The 18,255-nt window shown below is 43.3% G+C and overlaps 2 protein-coding genes across 2 annotated transcripts in view; one reads left to right on the top strand and one right to left on the bottom strand.

Annotated features, from left to right (window-relative positions):
* Window positions 1-18,255, bottom strand: part of prdx4 (peroxiredoxin 4) — a 204,767-nt gene that overhangs the window by 117,649 nt on the left and 68,863 nt on the right. The gene's annotated exons all lie outside the window — the stretch shown is intronic.
* LOC308326600 (V-type proton ATPase catalytic subunit A-like) lies at window positions 1,672-13,955 on the top strand. Its single transcript, XM_080779548.1, has 15 exons — window positions 1,672-1,762; window positions 2,812-2,915; window positions 4,287-4,415; window positions 5,070-5,284; window positions 5,600-5,737; window positions 6,140-6,291; window positions 6,862-7,024; window positions 7,384-7,492; window positions 8,952-9,074; window positions 9,234-9,348; window positions 9,766-9,829; window positions 11,302-11,505; window positions 11,887-11,981; window positions 12,896-13,067; window positions 13,683-13,955. Exons 2-15 carry the CDS (start codon window positions 2,828-2,830, stop codon window positions 13,773-13,775), a joined length of 1,860 nt encoding a protein of 619 aa, XP_080635674.1. The 5' UTR covers window positions 1,672-1,762; window positions 2,812-2,827; the 3' UTR covers window positions 13,776-13,955.

Here is an 18,255-nt window from a genome sequence, read left to right as displayed (position 1 = left end):
ACTTTAGCCCAGGGGTTCTCAACCCGTGGGTCGCGACCCCTCAGGGTGGTCGCCAAATTATTTTTGGGGGGTCCCTAAATTATATATATAAAAAAATAGAATTATTTTGTTTTTGCAACTGAAATGCTGGAAAATGTAAATGAAGAGTTTACAGACATGGTACACATAGTACATGCATACACCTCTCTAATTATATCTGGTTTCAGTATTCATTTATGGTGTATTGTCTCTATTATTAAGGTTATTGTAGCAGTCAATTTCCCACTGTGTATGACCTTCTGTGGTTAGCATATCAACATGACTAAATATGAACTAATGGAATAGCTCCTCACTTGTATTAGCTACGTTGTCTGTCCATTTTTATTCTCCCATAGTGTCTGCATCTTCTGATCTGCATCATACTGTGTGTGTATATAATGTTGCTGTCTCACTGCATTCCCAGTTATTGTCACATGGTATATAAATAAAAGTCTTTAAAATAAATAAGTCATTTTTCAACTTCAGCAGGTTCTCTTTCTCTACATTTTACAATGAATACAAAAATATATATATATGTCAGATACTCTGGCTGTACAGCAATACACATAGGCATTATAATACATTATAATACAATCTGGTATACCTCAAATCTAAGCCAGGACAACTAAGTGATGTTGCATTATTTGTCTTCATGTAACTGCGTCGGTACATGTCCACTTGGTGGCAGTGTTGTACACATGACTGCAGTGGGAGTGCAAATATTTTGCAGTTTGGATTTGGAAGGTGCATAAAAGATAAAATATAAACATTATAAATAAAAGTGTATAATAGCATTCCAGTTTGTAGGTGACTTTATGCATGGCATTGTATCATGGCAACTTGTTGGCTTGTGTCATGTTGTAGCTGCTGGATAATGTGTGACTGGTTTTATAGCAGTATAACATATTAACATTAAACTGTTTCCTAACTTACCGTACCTGAAGTTGGACAGGGCAGCTGTTGGCAGACACTCCACACTAGCTGTCAGTGTCCTTAGTTAAACTACAACAAGGACGAGAGTCACAACAAGAAACTGGTCAATATTTCGGGGGGGAGCCCTTTTGATTCAATTTCGCGTTGGAACAGTTACGAAAAGTCATTTTAAAGCCCATTTCAATGCAATTAAGCAGTTCTTTATTAAACGAGGATTCCAATACATGTATTTCATATCGTTGTTGTTGTATTGTATTAACTAATTGTGTGTTTGTCGACTCTTTCGGCCCAAATGTGTGTCTAATTAACGCGTAATTAGTCACTCATTCAGTCCCACTCTTACTTACCTTCTTCCTTTCATGTGTCTTTATAAGTTCTTCTCGCCAGATAGTATCATAGTGGCGTAGTAGTTTTAGAGTGAGAATAAACGTCTCCAGCTGACAAGTCAGCTGCTGATGATAGAGAAACTCATAGGGTTCAAGAAACTGCCGCTCTGTGTCCGCCATGTTGGCTCCTCCTCGAGCAACACCATAGAGAAACTGCTGCTCTGTGTCCGCCATGTTGGCTCCGTGCGGCAGTGGCAGAAGCGGGCCAACAAGCAGCGCGAGACCAGGGGGCTGGAGCCACAATGGCGGCGTTTTCCTCGCCGTGTGGCCGTGTAGCCGTGTCGTGACGGTCTGTGCGACAGACGGGCAGGTGATTAACAACATCCATATCAAGCTCCGCCTCTAGCCTGATCCTCCTCTCTGTCTGTCGGTCGGGCACACAAACAACCCTGGATCAACACACACAGCAAGCAGCAAAACAGCAGGTATTAATATTATCATCATGGTTTTATGCGTGTATTTATCAGATCATAATGCAGTTTTTGTCGTTGCTGTTCTCTCGCGCATTTCATTGTCTTTATACTGCTGATGATGATCAGCATTCAGCAACTGTACATCTGACACTGACAGACTATCTGCTGTATGGTCACCTGACATGACTGTGACACACACACACACACACACACACACACACAGGCTAGCGGCTCATACAAATGAGCTACACCTACTGTACACACTACACACTGATACACGTAAACCTCACCTATTGATCAAAACGTCCATAGTATAGCGCTGATCCACCCATTTAATGCCACTGACTGACGGGGGTCCGCAGTTGGTAAACAGACAGTAACGTTATTAAATGCTTGATGATAAATAATTCATGGATGAACTTGAGCAAAGGTTTGCTAACGTGCACCACACAGCTAGCATACAAACATCATGTATGTATACAGCCAATTGACACATATGCAACTGTTACTGCATGACAGTGGTTTTCAACCCTTTTCACATCAAGGTCCATTATGTATTATGCATTTGATGACATTTAGCCTCTTTTAGACCCAAATCTTTGAATATTTTGTTGTCCTTGGCTGCATCCTTGGATTAGATTTTGTCCACAATTCCTGCATGCTGTATTGATGTGGTACCATCAGAGAGATGACAGGCAAATGATAAAAAATAACAATTATCCTACATTCTCTAATTGTATAGATGTTGAGAGCATAAAATTAAACCGACCTCACAGCTCTTTTGGCAGATTAGATTAAAGGACAACTCCAGACTAAATAACATATACCGTAACCTAATGTTCCTACTTACAGTCTATTGAGTTGACCGGACCCCAAATTACTTTTGTCATGACCTGACTCAAATCATGACAAATATGGGAGACCGTACCGTCATCAAAATAAGTAAAATAAATACTTGCGCATGGGTTCTGTTTTTAGTGGATTGGAACGCTTGCTCTGTTGTTTAACGGCGGTGTATTCATTCATTTAACTGCTCTGCTCTTCAATGCATGTTGTTGCAGGACATCTACCTTCAAGATGGATATGGATACCTCTAAACTTCGTAAGATCCGGGATGAAGACAGAGAAGACGAGTTTGGATTTGTACATGGAGTGTCTGGTCCAGGTATGGTTAACCCATTTGGACGTGGGGAACGCATCTATGTCACTTTTAGCTTTTAACTATTATTTTATACTTTAGCTATTGAACAATAGCAGAATCTACAAGCTCATAGCACGGCACAATATATGTTCTTTCACAGCAAACGTTTTTAATTCATATCTTTGCTTCTGGGAGGTCCCAGAGAGAGACACCATATTTCCACATGTGGGTTGTCGGCCAAATACAGCAGCCTTTTGGGGTCCTTGACAAGAAACATTTTGAGAACCATGCACTTAAATGCGTTTTCAGAAAACAGTTAGGATTTAGTTAGACATTTTGTAGAATCAACCTTATAGGTCTTGATTTGATTTATTTATTAGATCCCCATTAGCTTACTGTGAGTCACATCAGCTACTCTTCCTGGGGTCTTAAACATATCCGCATCAAAAACATTTCTTCCATATTATTACATACATACATACATTCATATCCAACATTCATCCAACACAACAATACAACACAAAACAACTCGTGATCCGTCTGCTACGTTTGATAGCTGGCTCCACAGTACAATCCAATCTTCAACATTGATAGTCAAATAAATATACATTGTATTGTAATGGGTTATATAGCTCATGTATGCATCTCCTTCACATCTCTGTGAGTGAGCAAAAACAGCTTCAGCTTATTTTTAAAACTCGTATAGTTCTCCTCGTAGACAAAACAAAATGGGCAATGAGTTCCATCAGCCATGCCACCATTGCTGTTCTTTGTTTAACATTTGGGTCTACATGAAGGAAACGGGAAACGACTCTCTGATGACTGCTTTGACTTTGATGAATTGAACAATGTGGACCCTGTTGTAAACGAGTGTAATGCTTAATCGGGTCGTCCACTCACAGTTAACAGTCTTTGTATTGAGTTTGTGCTTGAAATGTACTGTAATTCTGCAAACTGTTAATAAATATTTCAATCAATCAATCTGCCGAGTAAAATAATGATGATGTATCTGAGAGAACAATGATACATTATTATAAACTATTTCTGGGGTTTTAGTTGTGAAGATGTTTTTTTTTAACAAAACACAGTAATGAGTAATCCATTCTACTTTAATAAGCAACAACATGGCCTTCTCCCACAGTCACACACAGGGGTAGACATAACATTGTGTGTGTAGAAGCCTAAATACAGAGATTATTATTTCTACATAATAATGATTGACGAGCTTGTAGGTCTGCTATTTTTGGAAAAATCGAAGAACGACTGACATAGAAACATAGCTTTTTTCAGAAAACTATCATTTTCAAACGGACATTTTTGGAATCTGATCTCAGGTCAGAATGGGTTATTAATCTAATTTCTTCCTGGTCTTTATTTAACCCTTTCCCTGGACAGTGGTGACGGCCACCAGGATGGCGGGAGCGGCCATGTACGAGCTGGTGCGCGTGGGCCACTGTGAGCTGGTGGGGGAGATCATCCGCCTGGAGGGAGACATGGCAACCATCCAGGTCTACGAGGAAACCTGTATCCTTCCTGGGCCTAACTGGCAACCGCCTTGGGCAATCTGCCGCCCTAGGCCATGGCCATATATACGAGCCAGCCCTGCCGCTGTCCTAAACGTACTTATAACTTACTGTAAAGCAAAACCCACATACTAGTGTATGTCATTCATATGATATTTCATATTTCCGCTACATGCTGTGGCCATGAACAAGGTTCTCCCAAGCTGGCCTCTGCGACACCAAGGCTGTATTCGTCCGTAATCCGAGGACAAAACAAACAACAAAGCTCTCCTAAAACTAGCTGCTCCCATCCCAGCTATTCACCCGCAACATTGTATCAATAAGTCTATATAGTAATGATACAAGTATTCAAGATGATGAACATACACCAGAAGAACAACAGGCCGAGCATCATGACAGACATGCAAATGCATTAACAACATTGTCAATACATCATGACTGAGTACAAACATGCACTTGAAAATAATAAATAGTAAATTTGCCGCATGATGTAAGGAAAGAGAGAACAATCAGAACAATCGGAGGCATTTAGAAACAGCATGGTGTTTGGAGATGAGTAATGATAGACACTTTAAAAATATTGAAGGAGTTAATGGATCTGAGGGAACTGCTGCTGTTGGGGTCTTTTCTTTCCTAAACGTGTTGCTGCGTACAGCGGGTGTGTCGGTGGGAGACCCCGTGCTGCGGACGGGGAAGCCCCTCTCGGTGGAGCTGGGGCCGGGCTGCATGGGCTCCATCTTCGACGGCATCCAGAGGCCGCTGAAGGACATCAACGACGTGACCCAGAGCATCTACATCCCCCGGGGGGTGAACTTCCCCGCGCTGAACAGAGACACCAAATGGGAGTTCTCTCCAGGGCAGAGCCTCAGGGTAAGAAACCTGCACCGTGATGAGAAATGTTGTCCTTAACAGAGACACCAAATGGGAGTTCTCTCCAGGGCAGAGCCTCAGAGTAAGAAACCTGCACCGTGATGAGAAATGTTGTCCTTTTTTAACCCATTCTGGGCGGGATCCCCTTTTAGTTTACGAGCTAATGTTGTCCTCTGTACTGTACTGTACTGTACTTCTTTGTTCTGTACTGTATTTTACTGTACTTCTTTGTTCTGTACTGTACTGTACATGCATATTTTTTTTAAAGCGCACGCCACTGACTGCGTGTTGTGCTTTCCTGTGCTCTCTCCCCAGGTGGGCAGTCACATCACCGGGGGTGACATCTACGGCATCGTGTTGGAGAACACGCTGATCAAACACAAGCTGATGTGTCCTCCTCGTAACAGAGGCACCGTCACCTACCTGGCCCCGCCCGGACAGTACGACGTGTCGGTGAGTACAGTAGAGAGAACAGTGGATTCAGATTGCAGATTTTTATTGAAGAGATACAGGAGCCTCTTGAGATGCAGCATCTCATTTTAGAGGGGGGACCCGTACACACATACAGACAAGATACATAAGACAGTACAGTACACGGATAAAGACCATATACAAATGCATACATAAAATACACACTAGTTGGTAATGCTGTATTTCTTTTTAGGTTAAAACAACTAAGTTTTAGGTCAAGAGGCATTTTGTTTTTGTGATCCACTCAGGAGGGAGAGCCAATATTCATTAGCTTACGGTTTCATAGTGTTCCAATTTTTAGATGTGACTGTGACATTTCTGACGCGTGTGTGTGCTTGTGTGCGTGTGTGTGTGTGTGTGTGTGTGTGTGTGTGTGTGTACCAGGACGTGGTCCTGGAGCTGGAGTTTGAAGGCATCAAGGAGAAGTTCACCATGATCCAGGTGTGGCCCGTACGACAGATCCGTCCAGTCACAGAGAAGCTGCCCGCCAACCACCCCCTGCTGACAGGACAGAGAGTCCTGGATGCTCTGTTCCCGTGAGTAGAACTCTATACTCACAGTCCACGTGGAAGATAAAGCTGTGTTGATTTTGTGACAGCAAAGTTTGATTTCGTTTTCGTATGTCGAGTTGAATAAAATTTCATTTTAGTTTTAGTCATATTTTCTCAAATGTGACCACCTACTTTTGGTACAGTACTTTAATATTTTTTTACTCTTGACTGTACTTTTACTCAAGTGAATTCTTAATGCCGGACTTTTACTTGTAACGGGAGTATTTCTTGCATTGCGGTATTGAAAGTCGAGTAATGTTTCCACCACTGAGCCAAAGTCAATGTGTCTGTTTATTCCATACTGTTTATTCCATACTGTAGTTCCATACTGCAGGAAGTGACCTGTTCATTTATTCCATAGTTGTGTGCAGGGCAGTACCACGGTTATACCAGGAAGATTAAAGTCACGTGTCTGTTGTTCCGTAGGTGTGTGCAGGGAGATACCACTCCTGTACCAGGAAGATAAAGTCACGTGTCTGTTGTTCCGTAGGTGTGTGCAGGGCGGTACCAGTCCTGTACCAGGAAGATTACAGTAACGTGTCTGTCGTTCCGTAGGTGTGTGCAGGGCGGCACCACGGCCATCCCCGGCGCCTTCGGCTGCGGAAAGACGGTGATCTCCCAGTCGCTGTCCAAGTACTCCAACAGCGACGTCATCATCTACGTGGGCTGTGGAGAGCGAGGAAACGAGATGTCCGAAGTGCTAAGGGACTTCCCCGAGGTCCGTCAAACCATGGATAAACAGTAGATGCACAATTTATGATGTGATTATGATTTGATAGGAGTTTGTTTATCCTGTCTTGGTATACAGCAGAGATATTTCTCGATGAAGTGCGTGCCACAATGCACAAGTTGTCATGTTTGTCCGAGTAATTTTTTTCGTGTAGTGTAGTCCTGTTGTAAAATGTTCCCGTTAGAAAATATGGGCGCGTTTTTCAAATGCTTCCTTTTAGGTTTTTTTTTTACAGTGTGGACATTTGTCCTAATATAAATTCTCTAGGCATACTGTGTATATAATATCTTTCTGCTTATTAGAAATGGTAATTATAAAATAAAAAATAAATAAACATCCTCCAACAGCTCACTATGGAGGTGGACGGTAAGACGGAGAGCATCATGAAGAGAACAGCGCTGGTCGCCAACACCTCCAACATGCCTGTGGCTGCACGAGAGGCCTCCATTTACACAGGTAACAACTAGCCTATGAGAGGCCTCCATTTACACAGGTAACAACTAGCCTATGAGAGGCCTCCATTTACACAGGTAAACAAGTACACCTAACGAGAGGCCTCCATTTACACAGGTAAACAACTAGCCTATGAGAGGCCTCCATTTACACAGGTAACAACTAGCCTATGAGAGGCCTCCATTTACACAGGTAAACAAGTAGGCCTATGAGAGGCCTCCATTTACACAGGTAACAACTAGCCTATGAGAGGCCTCCATTTACACAGGTAACAACTAGCCTATGAGAGGCCTCCATTTACACAGGTAAACAAGTAGGCCTATGAGAGGCCTCCATTTACACAGGTAAACAAGTAGGCCTATGAGAGGCCTCCATTTACACAGGTAAACAAGTAGGCCTATGAGAGGTCTCCATTTACACAGGTAACAACTAGGCCTATGAGAGGCCTCCATTTACACAGGTAACAACTAGGCCTATGAGAGGCCTCCATTTACACAGGTAACAACTATAGGCCTATGAGAGGCCTCCATTTACACAGGTAACAAGTAGGCCTATGAGAGGCCTCCATTTACACGGGTAACAACTAGCCTATGAGAGGCCTCCATTTACACAGGTAACAACTACACCTAACGAGAAGCCTCCATTTACACAGGTAACTAGGCCTATGAGAGGCCTCCATTTACACAGGTAAACAAGTTCTAACAACCAGACCTATAAGAAGCCTGTATTTTTACACGGGTAACAACTAGGCCTATAAGAAGCCTGCATTTGTACACGGGTAACGACTAGGCCTATGAGAGGCCTGTTTACACAGGTAAATGACTAGGCCTGCAGCTACAACTATCATAATATTCTTTAGTGTATCGTCATCACATCACGACCACAGCCTTGTCTCTCTGGGGTCCTATACAGGGGGACCACCAGGGGGTGATAGACGGGTGATAATTGTAAGTGGTTACTAATAGTAACATTATGTATTATATTCATTTGTTTTTCTTTGTGATGCACCGAATAGTCGGCCGCAGAATTAATATTCGGCAGAAAAAGGGCTAAAAAAGTTTTGCCATAACCATTTATTTTGCCATAAATCAGGTATAGCTTTAAGGTACGGCCATGACAGAAATGGTAGGAAAAAAGTTATATAATATTAATCATATTCGGATATTTCTGGAAGGAAGGAGAGACACCACTACAACACTGTGGAAAGGAAAGGAAAGGTACTATGTTTACCCAGGGTAACTGGACTAAGCTCAAGAACTTGTTTACAGCCAGGCCCTGCTCATAGAACATTTCATGGTAGGGGTTCAATGCCTTGTCCAAAAGGGCACTTCAGCGGTGGTAATTTTAACGTGCTGGTCCGGGGATACGAACTATAGCAACCTTCCGATATCAAGACCGCTCCGCAAACCGTTCGGCTGCCTGTCTAGTCAAGGTTTGAACACTGCCTTGTCTCCTCCCTCAGGGATCACCCTGTCCGAGTACTTCAGGGACATGGGCTACAACGTGAGCATGATGGCCGACTCCACCTCGCGCTGGGCTGAAGCTCTGAGGGAGATCTCTGGACGACTGGCCGAGATGCCGGCCGGTGAGTGACCGTCTGTCCGTCGCTCCCTCCAGGGGAATGTATCATATTAGAGGCTGTCGCCGTTTACTGATTTAACCCATTTAGACCTGAGGATTCTACAAATCGTCCCAGCGCTATATGGTATTTAACGGCGGTTCTGTGCTCTCTGTGCTCCTGCAGACAGCGGCTATCCTGCGTACCTCGGCGCCAGGCTGGCGTCCTTCTACGAGCGCGCCGGCCGCGTCAAGTGCCTCGGAAACCCAGAGCGAGAGGGCAGCGTCAGCATCGTAGGAGCGTGAGTTGAAACCATGTTGTTCAGTACATGAAGCCTTCCTTCCTTCTTTTTCTTTTATATACTTTATTTTAATTTTATAAGTGAGCAGTGATGTAAATAGGTTTTCAATGTAATGAGTCCCGGGATGCAGGGATGGTCTTTTAGATGAGTCCCAGGGACATTTTATGAGTTCATAGGAGTCATAATTTTGCCATTTTTACAAATTGCAGCATTTAACTCCCTTTTCTTTTCATATGGTTATAATGTGGTTATATTAATGTAGAAAACAGAAGAAGAAATGATTATTATAACTAAAGCTAGCAGAATAAACTAGAATTAAATTGATTTGTCTTCTTCTGCAACTATTGATGAACTGCTGCTGCACTAGGTATCCAACTAGTAGTGCTCCAATGTAATAACCATGTAAACTCTCCTCAGTGTATCGCCCCCTGGTGGAGACTTCTCAGACCCTGTGACTTCAGCCACGCTGGGTATTGTGCAGGTATGCTCGCCTTTCAGTTGTTTTTGGCAGCGGGTTTTAGTCCTAGTCTCTTCAATAGTTTTCATTTAGTTTCAGTCACCTTTTAGTCACCTGGAATGTTTAAGTGTTGGTTTAGTTTTAGTCGACTAAATCTACAGTTGAATTAGTTGAGTAAAATGTATTTTGGCGTGCCTTGATGCCGTCATAATGACTGTTTTTGCACTTGCTGAAAATAGCCGATCTACAAGCTCACAGCGCGTCGCAAGCTTGTAGATCTGCTATTTTCAGCATGCAACCATGTGTAAAATGACTTATACTGGATCTCTTGTCCACTAGTCCCTTCCTGATTTGTTGTTTTTTTATTTGTTGATGAAATTGTCAGTATATTAAGTTTTAGTCATCATAGCTTAGTTTTTTAGTTTGTCAGGGAAAAAAAGGTAGGATACACTGGATTAGTATAGTCGACTATGGATGGCCAAGATGGTATAGTCTACTATTACAGAATTTTTACAAAAGAAATTGACAGAATCAGTCTGATCCGTCTGATTGCGCATAACGTAAAAATAAATAAATGCAATCGAGGAGCATTCCATTTGGGCTGTGGTGGGTACTTGATATATATATCCTTTTTCATTTTTTTCAAACTATTTGTTAATTAATATAACCAATTGGGCCAAAAACATCAAAGGTCGAAAAACATCAAATTAGAGATTAGTAGTGTCGAATAAACGAGGTTCAGGCCTATAGTTTTCTACACTAGCATTCTGGTTTGTGCGTTTCTCTCTTTCCCCCTCGGTCAACTGGCTTCTTCCCCTCGGTCAACTGGCTGATGTGTTTCTCTCTTCCCCTCGGTCAACTGGCTAATTCCCCTCGGTCAACTGGCTGATCTGTGTTTCTCTTCTTGTGGTTCAGGTGTTCTGGGGTCTGGACAAGAAGCTGGCCCAGAGGAAGCACTTCCCCTCGGTCAACTGGCTGATCATGTGTTTCTCTTCCAGGTGTTCTGGGGTCTGGACAAGAAGCTGGCCCAGAGGAAGCACTTCCCCTCGGTCAACTGGCTGATCATGTGTTTCTCTTCCAGGTGTTCTGGGGTCTGGACAAGAAGCTGGCCCAGAGGAAGCACTTCCCCTCGGTCAACTGGCTGATCATGTGTTTCTCTTCCAGGTGTTCTGGGGTCTGGACAAGAAGCTGGCCCAGAGGAAGCACTTCCCCTCGGTCAACTGGCTGATCATGTGTTTCTCTTCCAGGTGTTCTGGGGTCTGGACAAGAAGCTAGCCCAGAGGAAGCACTTCCCCTCGGTCAACTGGCTGATCATGTGTTTCTCTTCCAGGTGTTCTGGGGTCTGGACAAGAAGCTGGCCCAGAGGAAGCACTTCCCCTCGGTCAACTGGCTGATCATGTGTTTCTCTTCCAGGTGTTCTGGGGTCTGGACAAGAAGCTGGCCCAGAGGAAGCACTTCCCCTCGGTCAACTGGCTGATCATGTGTTTCTCTTCCAGGTGTTCTGGGGTCTGGACAAGAAGCTGGCCCAGAGGAAGCACTTCCCCTCGGTCAACTGGCTGATCAGCTACAGCAAGTACACGCGCGCTCTGGACGAGTACTACGACAAGCACTTCCCGGAGTTCGTGCCGCTGCGCACCAAGGCCAAGGAGATCCTGCAGGAGGAGGAGGACCTGGCCGAGATCGTCCAGCTGGTCGGCAAGGTGAGGAGAGGAGACGACGGAATGCCCAACGTTTAACCCATTTAGACCTCTGTGTCACCTTTTAACCCATTCTGACCTGAGATCAGATTCTAAACATGTCTTCTACATCCTGACAGTTTTCTGAAAAAGCTATGTTTCTGTGTCAGTCGTTCTTCGATTTTTCAAAAATAGCAGACCTACAAGCTCTTAGCGCGCCACTCGGTGGCGCGCTATGAGCTTGTAGATCTGCTATTTTTCAATAGCTAAAGCATAACATAATGCTAACACCAAAAGGGGTTCCCGCACAAAATGGGTTAACCACATTAACCATTATTTTAAACTCTAGCTGTAAAACATCCACTAATGTCTCCTCTTCCTGTTGTGGTCGTATAATAATAACAGGCATCTCTGGCCGAGTCGGACAAGATCACACTAGAGGTCGCCAAGCTGCTTAAGGACGACTTTCTGCAGCAGAACGGTTACACTCCCTACGACAGGTAAAAAAATATATATACTGATGTGTATTCCTTGTCCAGATGACTACCGGGCTTGACAGTTGACAGTGGTGGTGATGACACTATAGTATTTGACTTCTTTCTCGTGGATTTGAAGTTCTCAACTTCTCGGTCGCCATGGCTGATTTAACTCTTTTGGGATTCCATAGAAGCCAGCAGCCTTGTGTCTTCTGTGGAAGCAGAATGTGACGTCGCGCAACTGAAATAGCTGATCTGCAGCTGTGGATCGGCTATTTTTCTGTTATCATTTTAACCCATTCTGACCTGAGATCAGATTAAAAAATTGAAAATGACAGTTTTCTGAAAAAGCTATGTTTCTATGTATAAATAGAAAACATCTAAGTATATAGCTTGTTGCTTAGCAGAAAAGAAAATGCAAAAAGAAAATGTATTAAGAATTTTAAAATATTTTCGTGAACGGAAATAGCAGCTTCCTTATTCAGCTCATGGGGGCTATAGAGCGTCGCAGTCCCTCCCCCTTTCAGAACAACGAGTGGCCCAGGAAATAAATCCCAATGCGTTTTTCCTCATAGGCATTTCTTAAAGTATTTATTTAGAGACGGTTACGCCGCGGACAAAGCCAACTCGGATCGTGACAAATCATGACAATGAACACAATGTTTTGGGGCCGATCAAATAATTTATAAGAAGAAAAAACAAAACAAATAGTTTTGTCTCCTGCCTTTATTTTCTTCTTTCTGATGATTGCGGCGTAACCGTCTTTAAATAAATACTTTAAGAAATGCCTATGAGGATGAAAATGAACGGCGATTTATTTTCCGGGTCTCTCTCGAGGGGGGCGGGACTGCGACGCTCTATAGCATTCGGACATTGTGGAATAATTGTCTGGCTACGACGGTGAGACTATATATTTCATAGCGGGTCTTAATTCACAGGTTCTGTCCGTTCTACAAGACGGTGGGCATCCTGTCCAACATGATCGCGTTCTACGACATGGCGCGTCACGCCGTGGAGAGCACGGCGCAGAGCGACCAGAAGATCACATGGTCTATGATCAGGGAGCACATGGGAGAGATCCTCTACAAGATCAGCGCCATGAAGTTCAAGGTGCGGTTATGGTTGAGCCCGCCCGGTACAATGATTACGCCATCGTCAAAATGTCAAATTTAAACTAGACTAAATGTTAGGAAGGGCCTAGTGGATAAGAGATCCAGTATAAGTCAATTTACACTTGGTTGCATGCTGAAAATAGCAGATATACAAGCTCACAACGTGTCGCGCTGGGACGTATTGTGAGCAAGTGTGAGCATTCGACATTCATGTCGAATGTCATGTTTTTATGTTCTGTGTGGACCTCAGGAAGATTAGCTGCTGCTATGCACCAGCTAATGGGGATCCTAATAAAACTCTAAAAACTCTAAAACTCTAAAAGTGCCTTGACGCCGGCATCAAGGCCCGCCAAAATGCATTTTAGTTAACTAAATCAACTGTAGATTTAGTCGACTAAAACTAGACTATAGCACTAGAACACCAAGACATTCCAGGTGACCAAAATGTGACTCGAAACTAAATAAACTATTCAAGGAGACTATGACTAAAACTAAAAATCTAAATCTTTGCTGCCAAAGACAAACACTGCCATTGTTCAAGTTCTGTTCCCTGAATCTAAAATGTACTTGTATCTTTTAACTAACGTGTTTATTATTATTCGTCTGCTTTCAGGACCCCGTGAAGGACGGCGAGGTCAAGATCAAAGCCGACTACGCCCAGCTGTTGGAGGACATGCAGAACGCCTTCAGAACCCTGGAGGAATGAACCATCCTCCTCCTCCTCATCATGTCCCTCTTCCTCCTTCAGAACCCTGGAAGAATGAACCATCCTCCTCCTCATCATGTCCCTCTTCCTCCTTCAGAACCCTGGAAGAATGAACCATCCTCCTCCTCATCATGTCCCTCTTCCTCCTTCAGAACCCTGGAAGAATGAACCATCTCCTCATCATCATGTCCCTCTTCCTCCCAGTGCTGTGCGGTGCGGTGCGGTGTTGTGGTGTGGTGCAAAAAGAACAAACTAACAAACCCCAGTGGCCCCAAAACTGCTTTCAAAAAGTCTTACCAAAAGGCCATTGGATGTCTTTTTTTTTCCTCCCTTCATTCCTCGAGTGCTTTTACTTCCAAAACTCTCAACATTCCGACATATTGTTCAGTCAGTCCAGTCGTTCGTTCGTTCACATTATTAACTGTACACACACCTGCGTTCCTTGTCGGCAGCATTGGTGCTGGAAAGTCTTCTTATTATTATTATGTGACCTGTGACTATAATAATAATATATCAACGCTGTTATTTATCCAGTCCATTTCATCTGCACTCGACTACGATAACAAATTCCGTTACCAGACAGTTTACATGTAGTTTCATCATCATGCCACTGCACCGTGCGTGTCGACACGGTGGTGACTCCGTGGTGAGCTTGTACATGTGCCATTTTTTTTTGGCACGCAACTTTAAGGGCACGTTCGGAAATGCGCCCTGAACGCACTGGTGTGCTCTGTTGTCGTTCGTTTATTCAGTGCACTGAATCATGTGAATGCGTCACAGCTGTGGTCATTCGTAAATTAGGCACACTGAACGCAGTCTGTGACGTCACCGCCCACCACACTCAACAAACTGACCACATTCCCGGTGCGCATTTCCGAACGCGCCCTAAGTATAACTTTCATCGGTATTGTCGTTGTCGGAAAATAAATGGGCCATTTGACCCCCCCCCCTCTCTCCCAATTAAGTTTACATACTGTACTACTACCCCCGGGGCCCTCTGCATATACTGTACTACCGGGGGCCCCCTCGCACATACGGTAAGAATACTAGCATACATATACTCCAGTACTTCCCCCTGATGATGAAAAATATACATACAATCTGTATAGATCAATTTAAGGCACAAGGGTAAAGTAAAGGGACAGGCAGTTCCGCCGCGTCTAAAAAAGAAAAAAAGCCTAATTTATTGTTCTTGGTATGATGAGCGAGTTTAAATTAGCTGTAAATTTATCAGGAAGCCAGGATGGTGTTCATGCCTCTTCCTGCAGTACCTCGCAATAGTGACGTTGTTGTTGTTGTTCTTATCTTCCATGTTGTTGACTTTGTTGTTGGGGTTTTTGTGTGTGTGTGTGTGTGTGTGTGTGAAGTGAAGATGTGAATGAATTTTGCGTGTTAGTTATGTTGTCAAAGATATCACTCTTATTATATATATTTATGACCCGTTACTGTATCAAGTGTAGAAATGCATTTCAATTGATGTATATGACAACTAAATAAATGAATGGGTAAAAAGAACTTCACGTCTCATATTTTGGAGTGTTGCGGAAAAATTGTCAGTGTTAAAAAAATAAAAAAAAACTATGGGTTATGCGGAGGAATTGCGGAGTTTTGCGGAAAATTGCGGGGAAATTGCGGAAATTGGAAATTGCGGAAATTGACAATTGCGGAAATTGTGGAAATTGAAAATTGCGGAAATTGCGGGATTTTTAAAAATCCTCAAAAATGATGTGGAACGGCGTGTTATAGCATGCCGTGTCGTGTTTTAAATCCTCAACAATAATGAAGACTATAGCGATGACCTCTGAGACCATGGACCAATGAACCATGTAAATACAACAAATTGAGCAGGGCACTGCAGGGAGTTGCACCCCGTTACGGTAAACCAGAAGTACGACACCAGTGCCTTAGTTTTTGTGTTTCGTTGAAATGTAAATTTTACATTTCAACATGTCATCTTAGTTCTAGTTAAAACTCTGGCTGCTGCATTTTGGACAAGTTGTAATCTGTCAGTTGTTTTCTTAGGCAGTCCTGAAAAAAGTGCATTGCAGTACTCAAGCCGAGAAAAAACAAAGGCGTGGATTAGCGTTTTTGCATCGTCCAAGGACAAATGGGCTCTGATTCGTGCAATATTTCTAAGGTGAAAAAAGGCACATTGTGCCACCTGACCAAGCACATTGTGCGTGGTCAGGTGGTTTCATGTCTCCTATGGATATGAATGCTGAGAGGAAGGTTTTGTTCGTTATGTTTTTAACCACTTTCCTGCTGAGTGCATTAATCTGACCAAAATAGATTAGGGGAGCCAGTATAGCTCCTCTTCCGGCCTCCATCAGAGGACTAATGGAAGTCTAATCCAACCGGGCTGAGGCCAGCGTCTTCTCCTTCATTGATTGATTGATTGAACAGCGTCCATATCCATATACGCTATAGCCTGGCTGGACGTTATCTGGACACGATGGCTTCTAAATGTTGTATACATTAAGTTGGGGTTCAGGGCCAACTGTTGGGCATATAATACTGCAATATGAAAACGATGCTATATTAGCACAGCCGGTGAACCCTCTTATACCCTCGCACTGAATAATGTGGTTATCTTCATGTCATATTTATGGATTGGAATTTAAATAGATTTTGTTTTTGTTTGACTGTACTAGCTGTTTACATTTCTGTCTAATCAATCAATCAATCAATGTGGTTATCTGCCGTAGTACATTTGTGACCGGATTTGACTGACATAGTGCAACCTCCAGAGGAGAAAAACAGATTTTTTTTATTTTTTTTTTATTTTCCAAAATGAGTTAGCACAGGCAGACTATTCACATACTAGAGCATGTCTGAAATAAATATCAGAGTTGAAATTGTAAATATGAAATAAATGCTTAAACATGTAGCTAGGTGTAATGTGAACCTTTCAAGCCTGTTTTCTCAACTCATTGTTTCTCTGCAAGACATTAATTATTCTATAAGCCATATCTCCAAAACCGGTACGGTGGGTCAAACTTAACAACCAATATGTCAATTTGATGCTATGATTCCCAGCTTTCGTATGACATGAAAAAAAACGAAATTCAATGGCAGTCCCTCAGTCAAATCTGGTCACATTTGTGTGGCAGTCGTATTCTGGCCATAATAATCATTCAGCTGTTGGTACGCAGAAGCGCTTCCCGGCGCTTGATTGACAGCGCATAATGAAGCACCCGTTTTAACTGTCAGCCGGTGTCCCACATGGAGATCTGAGCAGGCCTGGAATTTCATCCACTTGTCCTTTAGTGTGGTCAACTTTTTGAGGGCACAAGGCCGAGTGCCAGGGATGAAGGCCATCAATTAAAACAATGATTTTAAGTCTCCGGTCATCATTATTTTTAGCTTAAAGGTTAAGGATGATTACATTTGTATTTATTTAATGGCGGAACAGCCCTAACCCTTCTTAAATAAATAATCACAGCTTTAAATAACAAAATATAAGTAGCTACTGTACTGTAAACATGTCTGTAACATGGGGTACCAGAGCAGAGATGAAAATCATAATGAAATGGCCTAGGACAAAGTTAACGTGTATGGAGAACCGGGATGACTGGGGGTTCTGGTTCTGGCCTGTTGGGTTAGTGTCAATGTCTCTCCTTTAGTGTTTTTTATATTTGTAAACTGTGAAGCACATTGAGTTGCACTTGCTGTATGAAATGTGCTATACAAATAAAGTTTTGATTGATTGATTGATTGATTGATTGATTGAATGTAGCCTGGGGTCCACCTATGCTTTCTATTAGCCTGTTGGGTTAAAACGTTTGGGAATCCTTGGCCTACACACCGTTTTACACATTGTATACACATAGTGTGATCTATAAACACACACACACACACACACACACACACACACACACACACACACACACACACACACACACACACACACACACGCACACGCAAGTGGTGTTCTAGACTGTTAAATGTGCGAGCGGAGGGGTCAGGTTGCTCGTGTGAAGAAATATGATCCTAATGGGTGTGGGGGGGGAGGGGGGTCGTGGGGGGGGGGGGGGGTCCTGCCCTGTGGATCAACTCTCACACATGCGGCGGTGGGTCGTGGGGGGGGGGGTCCTGCCCTGTGGATCAACTCTCACACATACGGCGGTGGGTCGTGGGGGGGGGGGGCTGGGGGTCGGTCTGTCTTTGATGAGCGAGTGCCTGTCATGCCTTGTTCTTTTCACACACCGCCTCGTACGGCTCGCTGTGGTTTATCAGTTTGGACATTCGGACACCTCAAATATAGCCCCTCTATTGTGGTACACAAGGGCAATAAGGCATAGACAGACAGACAGACAGACTGTGCCTATATTTACCCAAGCAGACCTTGGGGGTGGTGTATACCTTAAACAGCAAATTGATAAGACAAAACCATAACCATAACAAACCATGAAGTGCAGACTGAAAGCCATAGAATGCGTTCTGTGTGCTGGATAATGTATTGACTTGTGCAGGAGGAGAA

Source organism: Protomyctophum bolini (genome assembly GCF_963924005.1).
Source record: "Protomyctophum bolini genome assembly, chromosome: 13".
NCBI classification, from domain to species: domain Eukaryota; kingdom Metazoa; phylum Chordata; class Actinopteri; order Myctophiformes; family Myctophidae; genus Protomyctophum; species Protomyctophum bolini.
The sequence above is the reverse complement of the archived record's forward strand: the minus strand, read 5'-3'. Positions and strand labels throughout refer to the sequence as shown.